Here is a 13,200-nt window from a genome sequence, read left to right on the forward strand (position 1 = left end):
TCACAGCTCTGAGATCCTGGGATGCACTTGGCTGTTGAGGGGAAATCTGTAAAAGAGGAAAGAAAACCCGCTCAGCAGCAGCAAGAAGTTGGCCAGCAACACCATGACACTGGCACTCCCAACTTCCTGAGCATCTGGCTTGAAGGGCAAGTCACAAGAAGGTGGAAAGGAGATGCCCTCCTCCTTCATCACTGAGAAGTAATTCCAGACCACGGTGGCTGAGATGCAGATGCCAGCGGCTACGTACAGAATCCCCGAGGCCATGAATGGGACGTGGGTGGCCTTCTTCTGAAGAATTCCCATGTGCGTGTTCCTAAGGGCAAAGATGATGGAGGCTTTCCCCAGGAGCCCTAGAAGGCTGGTGACCAGCAGGAGATTTTGAGCCATGAGGATGTCAAGAGGGAGGAAGGGTTCGTGGGAGGTGTAATGGTAACAAAACGGGACTCTGTTGACATTGCTGACGTGGTGGTAGATGCAGACTCGCCACATGCCCACGCAGGCCAGGCTGGAGGGGAAGAGCGGGTTGTTGTCAATGTACCACACTTGCCACACCACCAGGCCCATGGAGGTGATGGACAGGATCCAACCCACGGTGGCAGCAGCAAAGCCCACCCCTTGGCGGTGGATGCTACCGAGGGACAAGATCACAGGCGCAGCGTGCTCAGAGTAACTGCAAAGAAATACAGGGCATCGTGAGCGGGCGCCCGCAGGCCTGGGACAGCCCCATTCCGTCCCTGGAGGCGAGGAGCCCCCGGGAGGGAAATGCCGCACTTGAGAAAGGAGACATTTGACCCTCACGCTCTGCTGGTGGGAGTTCGGGCTGAGCGAACTTTGTAAAGGGCTGTTTGGCGATATTGACTGGAAGCCTTAAAATGCACAGACCTTTTAAACATGCATCCAAAGACATAATTAAAGTTGATGAAATTATTTAGTCATGAAGATGTTCACTATAGCACTGTTGGTAAGATTGAAAAATGGGAAACAACTTCAAAACCCACAAGAGGGGCTGGGTTAAATAATTTATGCTGGATCCATGCAATGGAGTTATGCGGCAATGTTAAAAGTATAAATGGAGTCATCAAATGTGTAACATCTTGTGTTTGGCTCTTTTCACTTAGTATAATGTTTTAAAGGTTCATCTACATTGCAGCACGTAGGAGCAGTTCATTCCTTTTTTTTTTTAAATGCAATTTTATTGAGATGTATTCACACACCATACAATCCATCCAAAGTGTAGTCAGTGGCTCATGGTATCATTACATAGTTGTGCATTCATCACCATGATCAATTTTAGAAAATTTTCATTACTCTAAAAAAGGTTTGTTCCTTTTTATTGCTGAGTTGTATTCCAGCAATATATGGAAAGACCACAATTTCTTTATTCATTCATGGGCTTTTGGATGTTTGGATTGACTCCACATTTCGGCTACTATGAATAACACAGCTGAATGATCTTATCTAAACCTTTGTATGGACCTGTGTTCTTAGTCCTCTCAGGTAGACATCTGGGCATGGAACTGCTGGATTGCATGTAAGGGTATGTTTAACATTTTAAGAAATGGCTAAACACCTCTATCAGGTGAGAAGGCATGTAGCTGGCATCTGCTGGTTCCTTGCTCCCAAGTTCTGGTTTCAAAATGGCTTTCTCCAAAATGTCTCTGGGCTTCTGTCTCTCTTAGTTTCTCTCTCTCAGCTCCTGTGCATCCTTGCTTGTTCTCCCAGGGTGTTTCTCTCTAAGCATCTGGGGATCCTCTGTTAGCTTCTCCAGGGCAAACTCTGGGCTTCATCTCTTAGCTTGGCATCTCCAAACATCTTTCTGTCTGCATCTCCAAACATTTGGATCTGTGTTGGCCCCTGAGCTCTCTTAAGGACTCCAGTAAACTAATCAAGGCCCACCTTGAATGGGCAGGGTCACACCTCCATGGAAACAACCTAATCAAAAGGCCCAAACCCATAATAGTCTGCCCCACAAGATTGCTTTCAAGAACATGGCTTTTTATGGGGTACATAACAGATTCAAACCAGCCCATGGCCGTAACATTTTACATTCCCACCAGTAATGTACAAAAGTTCTAGTTATTCCATCTCTTCTCCAATGTTTTGTATTTCCAGTCTTTTTGGCGATAGCCATTCAACTTGCCATTAAAACAAACATGACTAAATGAAGATACTCATCATATATTGAGCACAGAGAGCATGTCACAGATAGATATAGAACTGGGAGTCTATATGCTAAGGTTGTAAGAGAAATTTTTAACTGGGCTGGAGGGATTATGATTTTTTTCCTTTAAAACCATAGAAAAGCACACAAAACCTAAGCGTACAGCTTAATGAATCATTGTGGGGCAAACCCCCATGGAGCTACCACTCAGTTTACGGTATAGAATACCACCACTATTGTGCTTTTCTGTTCAGTTTATCATCCCAGGATGCATCCTCGAACACCACAGTTCCATTTTGCCTGTTTTTCAAAATTGAAATCGTGCCGCAGATGCTCCTTTTTGACTGGCTTCTTTGACTCAACTTTGTGTTAAAGCATTTGGAGGCAGGAGGCCAGTTAGGGCACTGGTGATTCAAAAGTCCATTCAGAATGGGGGTGGGGGTGGGAGTTCCAACCTGCAGTTCTGATGGTGTTCAAATCCCTTGCTCCACCTGTCCCTGAGGGCCAGCTCTAAACCTGGTTGGATTATAATGGGGCCTATAAATCCTCTTCTTTGCTGACAGATGCATCTTGGGACTAATAAGAAACTCTGGAATCCTTAGCCTGGCATTGAGGCCCCTCTCAATCCAGTCCCAATTGACAGTTGCCATCCCAGCTCTCCCTGCACCTCCAAACCACCTGCCACTCTGCCCATTCCTGGCCTGACCCCATCCCCTCCTGCCCATGCCCTCTTAAGGCAGGAGAACAGAGGATGGGGTTTGGAAACTTCTGGGTCACTTACATGCCACCTTCTGTCTAGAATTCCCTCCACACCAAACCCCTTGTCCAACACCCACCCATCAAAGTCTAAATCGTGCCTTTATGCTCTATTCACATCCTGCCCCTCTCCAGGACCAGTTCAAATTCCTCAATTAAAATTTATCTCTGCCTTCTTATTGCATATTGAGCTTCTGTCAAAGCATTTAACAAATTTGCTTTGAGATAATAATTATTTATATCACAGATCTAATTGTACCTCTAGTGAATGGATCTCCAAAGAATGGAGTCAATGCCTTTTTCTTTTAACCTTTGTATCATGCTCAATGTTTGGCAACACAAATCGAATGAATTTCCTTGTACAAAAGTGTCCTGGAATTGTCACGTGCTGTAGAGAGTCAGGGATAATGAAAATAATAGTGATCCAAAAAAAAAGTCCATTCACCTATGGAGACTGGAGCATACAAGCTGGATTCCTTCCAAGTAAGACACCACATGTCATGGGAAGCCCTTGAATGGATCTCTCATGTGGGACTGAGATTCCCTTGAGATCCCCATGGAATGCTCTTTCCTTCTTCTGGAAAGCAGATGGCTCTGCCAGGCTGTTTGCAGACTGCTGTTCTTGAAGCAGACTGTGGCATAATTCTGTGAAGGAAATGGTCAGGCTGAGGCCCTACTGGCTGAGGGTGGGACCCAAATCCTAATGACCGGTGTCCTTATAAGAAGAGAGAAAGGTGGACACGGAGACCCAGACACAGAGAAAATGGCCATGGGATGGTGGAAATAGAGGTGAGAGCAGTGCAGCCACAAGCCAAGGAAGGCCAAGGATTGCCTGCACCCACCAGAAGCTGGAAGAGGCAGGGAAGGATTCTGCCCTACAGTTTTCACAGGGAGCACGGCCCAGCCGACCCCTGAATGGTGAATGTCTGGCCTCCAGAGCTGTGCAAGAATCCAGTTCTGACTTTCAGCCACTCAGTTGGCGGTGCTTTGTCATAGCAGCCCTGGCACACTCAGCCCCTCGCCCTTGCCGGTTCTGCTCACCGCTGTGTCAGAGCCCCTACAACACTGCCTGGGGTGGAGGCAGCCTGCGTGAATGAGTGAAGGACTGAGTGAATGGAACTGACCATCCTCCGTGTGATGACAGCTCCTGATTTCCTTGAGTGAAGGATGCACGGTGTGCCCCGGTCACTGAGGGTTGCATCCTGCTTCTCCACCCTTCGCCAGCTGCCCCTTCCTGGCAATCCAGCTGCTTCCCTTTTCCTGCCTGTTTCTCTGAGGACAACAGACATCCCAGAGGGTGGTGAGGCTCTTCTTGTCACACCCCTCTCTTTCCTGTTTGCCTTTCCCAGGAGACCATATTTTCCAGTAATCAACACCACTTGGGTTGAAATCCGGACCTGTGTTGTTGAAGCAAATGGCCCAGGATAAGCTAGACTCGTGGTCTGCCCAGCCTTCCAGTCAGCCTCAGTTTTTCCAACATGACCTATGAGTTCCAGAGAGATAGAAGGTAAATGTCAGTCACGTACACAAACCCAATGCTTAGCCACGTGGGCCCCAGGGGCCCATCTCAATTACTCATGAATAGGTATTCTAGTTGCACAGCACAAAGCTTACTTTTTGGTGGATGCTGCCATTGTTTCCTCTTGTGCTTAATAAACCTTTTATAGATGGGATTTTTTTTTAACCATAGAAGGATCCAGAAGAGAAGTCCCTTCACACCTCACACAAAATGTCTTCCTTGCTTCGGGGAGGGCCTGGCTATAGATTTCAAGGGGAGTCTGCTTGGCTCAGTCAAAGAAGTTGTGTGGGTCTCAGAGGTGCTGCCTTCCAATCCTTGCGAAGAAATGGGGAACACGTGACAGAACGGGGAAGGCACATGGCTACCTGACCCCATCCCCACATGACCTCACCATGTCATTCACTGTGTCATATCAAGTGTTGTGGGCCCCCCAGACCATGGGGTCTCCCACCCCAAGGCAACGTTCAAAACCTCCCTCAGGGAGTCGGGCCTTGTGGGGTCTCTTGCTTTTGTCCCTGACACCCCAGGCCTCTTCGATATTGGACTCTATGGACAAGAACACTTTTTGCTTTCAGATTCAGAAGACATGTTTTTCTTTTTAATTAGGTAGTGCTCCTTTTTCTTCAATTTTTTCCAAGAGTTTGAGCAGGAATGTGTCAATTCTTTTAGGAAAGCTTGGTAAAATTTTATTGGGCTTTTATTTGTAGGTAGATTTTTGATGACTGATTGGATCTCTTTGCTTGTGATTGGTTTGTTGAGGTCTTCTATTTCTTCTTGGATCAGTCTAGGTTGTTCATGTGTTTCCAGGAAATTGTCCACTTCCTCCAAATTGTCTAGCTTGTTGGCATACAGTTGTTCATGGTATCCTCTTATGATTTTTTTTATTTCTTCAGGATCTGTAATAATTATGCCCTTCTCAATTCTGATTGTTTACTTGGATCTTCTCTCTTTTTGGCTTTGTCAGTTTAGCTAAGGGTCTGCCAGTCTTGTTGAACTTCTCAAAGAACCTTTTGGTTTTATTTTTTTTTTTTTTTTTTTTTTTTTTTTTGTTCTCCAGCTCATTTACTTCTGCTTTAACCTTGTTATTTCTTTTTGTCTACTTGCTTTAGGGTTAGTTTGCTGATCATTCTCTAGCCTCCTCAGTTGTTCAGTTAGGTCTTTGATTTTAGTTCTTTCTTGCTTTTTGATATATGCATTTAGAAATATAAATTTCCCTTTCAGTATTGCCTTCGCTGCACCCCACAGGTTTTGATATGTTGTGTTTTCATTTTCATTCATCTCTAGATAATTGCCAATTTCTCCTGCAATTTCTTCTTTACCCACTGGTTGTTTAGGAGTGTGTTGTTTAACCACCATATATTTGTAAAAGATCTGGTTCTTTGTTGGTTGGTGATTTCTAGTTGCATTCCATTGTGGTCAAAGAATGTGCTTTGAATAATTTCAATCTTTTAAAATTTATTAAGGCTTGTTTTGTGCCCCAGCATATGATCTATCCTGGAAAATGTTCCATGGGCACTAGAGAAGAACATATATCCTGGTACCTTGGGATGTAAGGATCTATATATGCCTGTTAAGTCTAATTCATTTATCATATTGTTTAGGTTCTCAATTTCCTTATTGGTCCTCTGTCTAGTTGTTCTATCTATAGAAAAGAATGGTGTCTTTTTTTTTCAAGTTTAAAACATGTGCTTAAAATACAATTAATAAAATGTAACTACTGTTTAAAAATAGTAGAAATACAAAAGAAGTGTTATCATAAATTGCAACAAATGTTCCACACTGAGGTGTTGGTGGTAGTGTGGTGTATGGGGATCCTGTATTTCATGCATATTTGTTCTGTAAACCCACAACTTCTCTAATAAAAAAAATAAAAACAAAACAAACAAACAAACAAACACTCTCCTGGGTGTGGGAAGGACATGGAAGGGTAGTGTGCATGTCCCTCCTCCAGCTCACAAGCAAAACTGTTATGAACCCCAGAAGAGCCATGATCTCTTGATCAAATCTTGTTGGATGGAACCTTGTGGTTGAGTGTTTCCATGGAGATGTGACTCACCCAACTGTGGGTGGGAATTTTTTATTAAATTATTTCCATGGAGTTTAGGTCAGGGTCAGTCTTGATTGGTTCACTGGACTACTTAAGAGAGGTCAAGAGCTGACACAGATTCTGACACTTGGAGATGCTTGGAGATGCAGACAGAAAGATGTTTGGAGATGCTAAGCCAAGACATGAAGCCCAGAGTTTGCCCCAGAGTAGCTAAGAGAGGACCCCCCCCAGATGCTTACAGAGGAATGCCCTGGGAGAAAGAAGCAAGGACAAATACACAGCAGCTGAGAGAGAGAAGTGAAGAGAAAAGCCCAGAGACATTTTGGAGAAAGCCATTTTGAAATCAGAACCTGGAAGCAAAGGACCAGCAGACACCAGCCATGTGCCTTCCCAGCTGACAGGTGTTCCAGATGCCACTGGCCTTTCTTCAGTGAAGGTATCCTCTTGTTGATGCCTTAGTTTGGACACTTTTATGGCCTTAGAACTAAAAATCTGTGACCTAATAAATCCCCTTTATAAAAGTCAATCCATTTCTGATATTTTGCATAACCATATCTCTAGCAAACCAGAACAGATTTTGGTAGACCAGAGAAGTGGGGTCCTGCTGAGCTTGCCAATACCAAACATGTTAGAACAGCATTTTAAATGGATCAGGAGAAGATTCTGGAAGAATTTTGTGGAGCTTGACAGAAAAGGCCCAGATTGCCTTGAAGAGACTGTTGGTAGAAATATGGAGTCTAAAGTTACTTCTGATGAGGTCTTAGAGAGAAATGATGCATGTGTCACAGTGAACTGGAAGAAAGGCAATCCTTGTTTTAAAGTGGTGGAGAATTTGGCAAAATTGAGTCCTGGTGTAGATGGAGGGTGGAATTTGAAAGCAATGAGCTGGGATCCTTAGCTGAAGAGATCTTCAAACTAAAAGCGGAAAATTCAGCCTGGTTTCTCCTTGTACCTTATAGCAAAATGCTAGAGGAAAGAGATAAGCTGAGAACTGAACTCTTGAGTACAAAGAAACCAGAAATTGATGGTCTGGAAAATTCTGGGCTTCCAGAAAGTGAGACCCCAGAGGTTAGTGCACCATGTGAGGATTTAACAAAACCAGGAAACAGCCAGCCATTTTGGTACAAGCCAGGATTGGAGATGGAGTTATCCAGAAAGGATTTGTGGAAAGTCGTATTGTCTGACAGTTTTGACCCCTGTATGCTGCATGCCAAGCCAACAGATTTTCTGTGAGATCTGTATAGATGGAGCCACTGCCAGTCAGGACTGGAGGGGATGGAGAAGGAACAAATTGAGAGAAGGATGACTTCAAAGGCAGAACCATGGAAGCTAAGGCCTGGAGCCAAGAAGTCTCAGGCCAGGAGAGCCGACCTACCCATGAACACACCTACCCATGAACGTGGAAAGGGTGAGTTTGCCCTGGAGGCAGAGGGCGGGCCTTCTGCCTCGATGCTCAGGAAGAGTGCTACTGCCCCAGTCCTCAGAGAGGGTGGGGCAAATTCCCTGGGGATTGGGGAGAGCCTGGCCATCACCCTACTGTTCTGAAGGGGTTCAGCATGTGCCTTGGAGGTGGAAGAGAGACCGATGCCACCCTGATGTTTGAGGAGGGTGAGGCCGAGAAGAAGGTGGTCTCCCCAATGCATGGATATGTTGGAACAATCACCCCAGCATTTGGAGAGAAAAAAGGCCTCTGTGTAAGCCTTTGGAAAGGGTGGGACTGTTGCTCTCTCAAGACCTGAGGATAAAACGTCCTTCTGTAAATGACTCCCAGACTTTGAAATCTACTGAAGTTTGCCCTGAGGGTTTTAGGACCTGTTTCAGTCCCGTGAACCCTGTTTTCCTTGCACTTTCTCCCTATGGAAATGGGAATGTTTATCCTATGACTGTCCCTTCTTTGTATATTAGAAGCAGATAAATTCTTCTGAGTTTCATAGGTCCACAACCAGAGGGGAATGTTGCCTTAGGACAAATCATGCCTGTAACTGATTTTGATAAGACCTTGTACTTATCTATATTGTGATGGAATGAATGTATTTTTGCAGTTGGAAAGAACATATCTTTCTGGGGTTCAGGGGGTGGAATGCACTAGTTTGAAACTGTTATGGACACCAAGAGAGCCATGATCTTTTAATCCAATCTTGTTGAGTGGAAACTTTTGATTGAGTGTTTCCATGGAGATGTGACCTGCTCAACTGTGGGTGAGAACTTTGATTAAATTATTTCCATGGAGGTGTGGACCCTGCCCATTCAGGGTGGGTCTTGACTGGTTCACTGGACTACTTAGGAAAGCGCAAGAGCTGACACAGATGCTGATGCTTGGAGATGCTTGGAGATGCAGACTGAAGGATGTTTGGAGATGCTAAACTAAGAGATGAAGCCCAGAGTTTGCCCCAGAGTAGCTAAGAGAGGACACCCAGATGCCTACAGAGAAACACCCTAGCAGAAAGAAGCAAGAATGCATAGTAGCTGAGAGAGAGGAGTGAAGAGAGAAGCCCAGAGATATTTTGGAGAAAGCCATTTTGAAATCAGAACCTGAGAGCAAAGGACCAGCAGACACCAGCCATGTGCCTCCCCATCTGTCAGAGGTGTTCCAGATGCCATCGGCCTTTTTTCAGTGAAGGTTATCCTCTTGTTGATGCCTTACCTTGGACACTTTGATGGCCTTAGAACTGGAAATTTGTAACCTAATAAATCTTCTTTGTAAAAGCTATCCATTTCTGGTACTTTGCATAATGGCAGCATTAGCAAACCAGAACATCAGGGAAAACCTGCTCTGGAAGAAGGTAGACTTTCAGGTGACAGATGAAGACAGGAAGAAACTGGTGTTGTGAGCCAGGTACAAACGCATGCTATGGAGAGCTGAAGATGGAGAGATGAAGGTAGGTGGGCGAGAGGGGAGGGCCCTTGGAGGAGAAGTGTCCTGACCCTACAGGAAGGATCCAGGACAGGCTGCTGTGGGGACAGCTGTGCCCACGAGCTGCATTAAGTGGGAAGGTCAAAACCAACAGTCTCATCGGGCAGGCGGGTCGGTGGTGTTAGCAGCATGCGGTCTATACAAGCGCAAAGCAGGAGGGGACACGGATACCAGTTTACAGAGACAGGGAGGGGCCTGGGCTTTATTATGGGATGCCGGGAGCTCAGGGTGAGGGTGGTTCCAGGCTGATGCCAGAAATCCCTTCTGGCATGAAGAGCATCCATTGTAGAGACCGTATTTATAAAGATTGTTCTTTTGGGGCGGAGACTCCTGAGCAATTTTGAAGAGACAATTGAAATGATGCGTTGGCAGGAACTGAACAGGCAAGTTGGGTGTGTTTAATTGACTGTGAGTGCTGGAGCCTGGGGGCTTGTGGGAAGGATTTAAACACACAAGGCAATTGAATAAGCTGTTAAAGAGGGAACTTCAAGTGTGTCCCAGTGATGGCCAGCCACCCCAGCTGGCAGGGACGTGGGTGTTGGCTTGCCCTGCTGCTGAGGGACATGGGGACCTGAAGCCCACGTATCTTTAATGTGATGCATTCAGGAGAACAATGCTTTAAAGGACATGAATGCGTAATGAGATAGTCACTGGCATCCCCTGAAGTCCCTGGGACGGGCAGGCCATGGGGGCACAGAGCCTCTCTCAGAGTCCAAGGCACCCATCAGTGCCAGAGAAGCCACACTGGAAGAGTCAACGTTCCTCACCCCAAATCCGCGGACTCTGCAAAACAGCCTTGCATTCATTCCAGCGCCCAGGCCTGTTGCTAGAAACCCCGACTCAATAAAGGCTTATGTTGACATCTGTCTGTCCAGTTAGAAGGTTTACTCTGCAGGATGAAGAAAGGGGTGTGGCAGTTTGCAAGGGAATGCTTGTGGTGATGCCCCCTAGAAGGCTAGCTGTGCCAGAAGGGACCAGAAGACAGGAGGGGCTGCAGAGAAAGCGGTGGCATGAATTAGGATTCACACAGTTACAAAAATACTCTTGATAACTGTATTTCAACATAACGGGATTTCGCTTGTGATTCTGGGTATTTAGATTTATGCATCTATGACCACTTTTTCCTGGGAAGGGGTCCATAGCCTTCAGTGGGTGTTAAAGAGGTCTGGGACCCCTGCTCTCATGGGTGGGTCCTGGCTGCATAGCTGACAGCCGCCTGCAGGGGGCGAGAGTGGGACCAGGAAACCCTCCCCCAGGCTACTGTAGCGATCCAGATTAGAGATGACACAGATGCCTCCCCACCCCTATACACCTATATGCACGTGTGAATGTGTGTGCATGGCCACACCCTGGGGTAGACAGATCCCTCCCTGGGGAGAAACATTACACAGCAAAGTGAATCTTAGAGACCCCTTTGGGTAGCTATGAAAAGATGCACGTAGCTTCTTTCCATACCTACCAATGTGCATGGAAAATTCTGGAAAGACACCACCAGGGACTGTTGAAGGAAGCAGGGGTCTGGGACGGGAGGGCAGTGTCCCACTCAGAGTCTTCTTTGGGCACTACTGTAAGTATTTAAATAGTTACCGTCCATGTGTGTGGTTTCCATTAGAGAGAAAAAGAATAAGAGAGAGGGGAGAGACGGCTAAGCATACTCATAAGGAAAGTCAAGAAAAATGCAAGTGGCAGGAGAGTTTGTACAGAGATGGCTCAATTTCTGTGAAAATTAAGTGAAATATATAATACATGTTTGTACATTAATAAATTATCCTATATAAATATATAATACATATGTTTGCCTATGAATAGAAAATTTGGGGGTTCAGAACTGGTCAAATGTTTTTTGTTCTGGGAAGTGGAACTGGGATTGGGGTCACTGGCAAGAGAACATCATCTTCTCACCCGACACCCCCTTTGCAGGTTTTAATTTTTTGCCATAAACAAGTATTGCTATTAAAACATAACCAATTAGTTAACTGACAGCAGTGGGAGCAGAGGAGGGTGAGTGACATCACCGAGGGAGGAGAGCAGGCAGACTAGGGATTCCCGGCAGCGCTGGGAGAAGAGCCTGTGCAAATGGGGAAGGAGTGGGCAGGCTGGGGCAAGGTGGGTGGCTTCTGCTGAGATTCAGAACCTGCACCCCCCAGCCCAGGGGACTATGGGCACCCACCCCTGCACATCCGAGAGACAGGCGCAGCTCCAATTCAGCTACTCCACAACATTCTGGTCTCAGGACCAAAAAGATCTCCTCTATTTACACAATTAAAAATTCTCAAGGACCCTAAAGAGTTTCTGTTCATGTAGGTTGTATCTATTAATATTTATTATGTTAGAAATTCAACTGAGAAATTAAAAAGTATTTATTAACTCATGTAATAATAACCCCATAATACTACTACTACAGGCAAACATAAATAATGTTAACATATCTTTATGAAAAGAACCGTGTTTTCAGACAAACACAATTTAGTGAGCAGAGGGGCAGTCTGTGACTCGCTTTCACCTCTGGCTTAACAGAAGGCAGCTGGAGTCTCACATCTGCATGCAGCCTTTTTGATATCAAATGTCTTGTGGCCTCTGTAAACTTCAGTGCACACCCATGAGGGAATGAGAGTGAAAAATGCTCACAACATCTTAGCATTATGAGGAAAAGAGTTTGGACCTTGTGGAACCCCTGAAAAGGTCTTTGCACCCCCAGCCCAGGTGCCCCAGTTCTTTGAGAAGCACTGCTCTATGTGCTATGTATTTAATCCCCCAACAATCCTACAAAGTGGGGACAGCATTCTTAATACCCATTTTGTGAGAGGACAGAGATGTTAAGTCACTTGCCCAAAGTCACACAGGAAGTAGGTGACGGAGCGGGGCAGCCAGGCACAGACTCCATCCTCTTCCCCACCACTGTGGTGCAAGATGAGGGTAAGTGCAATTGAGATCCGTGGTAGTGAGGCTTATCTGAGGAGGAAAGGGCACATCTTTGAGCTGAGAGGGGAGGAGAAAGAAGCTGGGGCAGTACCTCCCAACCACCTGTTCCGAGTGCCTTGTCTAGTTAACTACTAATTGAATTAGATCACTAATGAGCTACTGACTGAATTAGCTCAGGGGATAGAGACTGGGCACAGATATTTTTAAAGCCCCCTGGGAGGTTCCAGTGTGCAGCCAGAGGGGGAGAACTACTGGGTGAGGTGCAGCCAAGAAATTCAGAGGGAGAGATGGAGGATCAGAAGGACTGGATCTCAGTCCTCACTTAATTTGAGTGAGGGATGTGTTCTACCCTGGAGGTGGGGAACAGGCTAGAAAAGAAAAAAAGAGAGATTCTGCAAAGAATGCAGTGGGGAGATTAAAAGAGATTTAAAAAATTAAAAGCTGGCCAGCAGTGGTGTGCCCCCATCCAGGGCAGGATGGTCTGAATTTGTGGTGGCCCCACTCAGCCCTGCTGTGTGACTTTCTTTAGTACACATGTGCGGGAGGCGACCAGATGGCATTCAGTCAGGCTTTGGGCTGCCCTTTCAGCTCAGGAAGCAGCCCAGCAAGGCAACCTCCACAGGCGAACATGGCAAAGATAAACAAATGAAAGCTTTCATCCTAGGCTTCAGGCACAGTGCTCAGTTCCCAGCACAATCACTACTAAGTGTGGAAGAGGTGGCCAGCCAGCTGTCACAGCTGTTGTAGAAAGGTGACACAGCAAGCAATGGACAGTAGGGCTGGAGTCTTTCCTGAACCACACACTTAGAAAGGACACAAACATCACCCTATTCATTTTTCTTCACTCATCACAACTTCCTCATCATATCCTTCATCCACTA

General features: G+C 45.9%; 1 protein-coding gene across 1 annotated transcript in view; it reads right to left on the minus strand.

Annotated features, from left to right (window-relative positions):
- The window catches only part of LOC119522464 (claudin-34-like), a 30,789-nt gene continuing 17,589 nt past the window's right edge, over positions 1-13,200 (minus strand). The window contains exon 3 of the mRNA XM_037820918.1: positions 1-670. Within this exon, the coding sequence (XP_037676846.1) occupies positions 1-670 (670 nt within the window). The remainder of the gene's footprint in view (positions 671-13,200) is intronic.

The sequence above is a fragment of the Choloepus didactylus genome, chromosome X (assembly GCF_015220235.1).
Source record: "Choloepus didactylus isolate mChoDid1 chromosome X, mChoDid1.pri, whole genome shotgun sequence".
Lineage (NCBI taxonomy): Eukaryota > Metazoa > Chordata > Mammalia > Pilosa > Megalonychidae > Choloepus > Choloepus didactylus.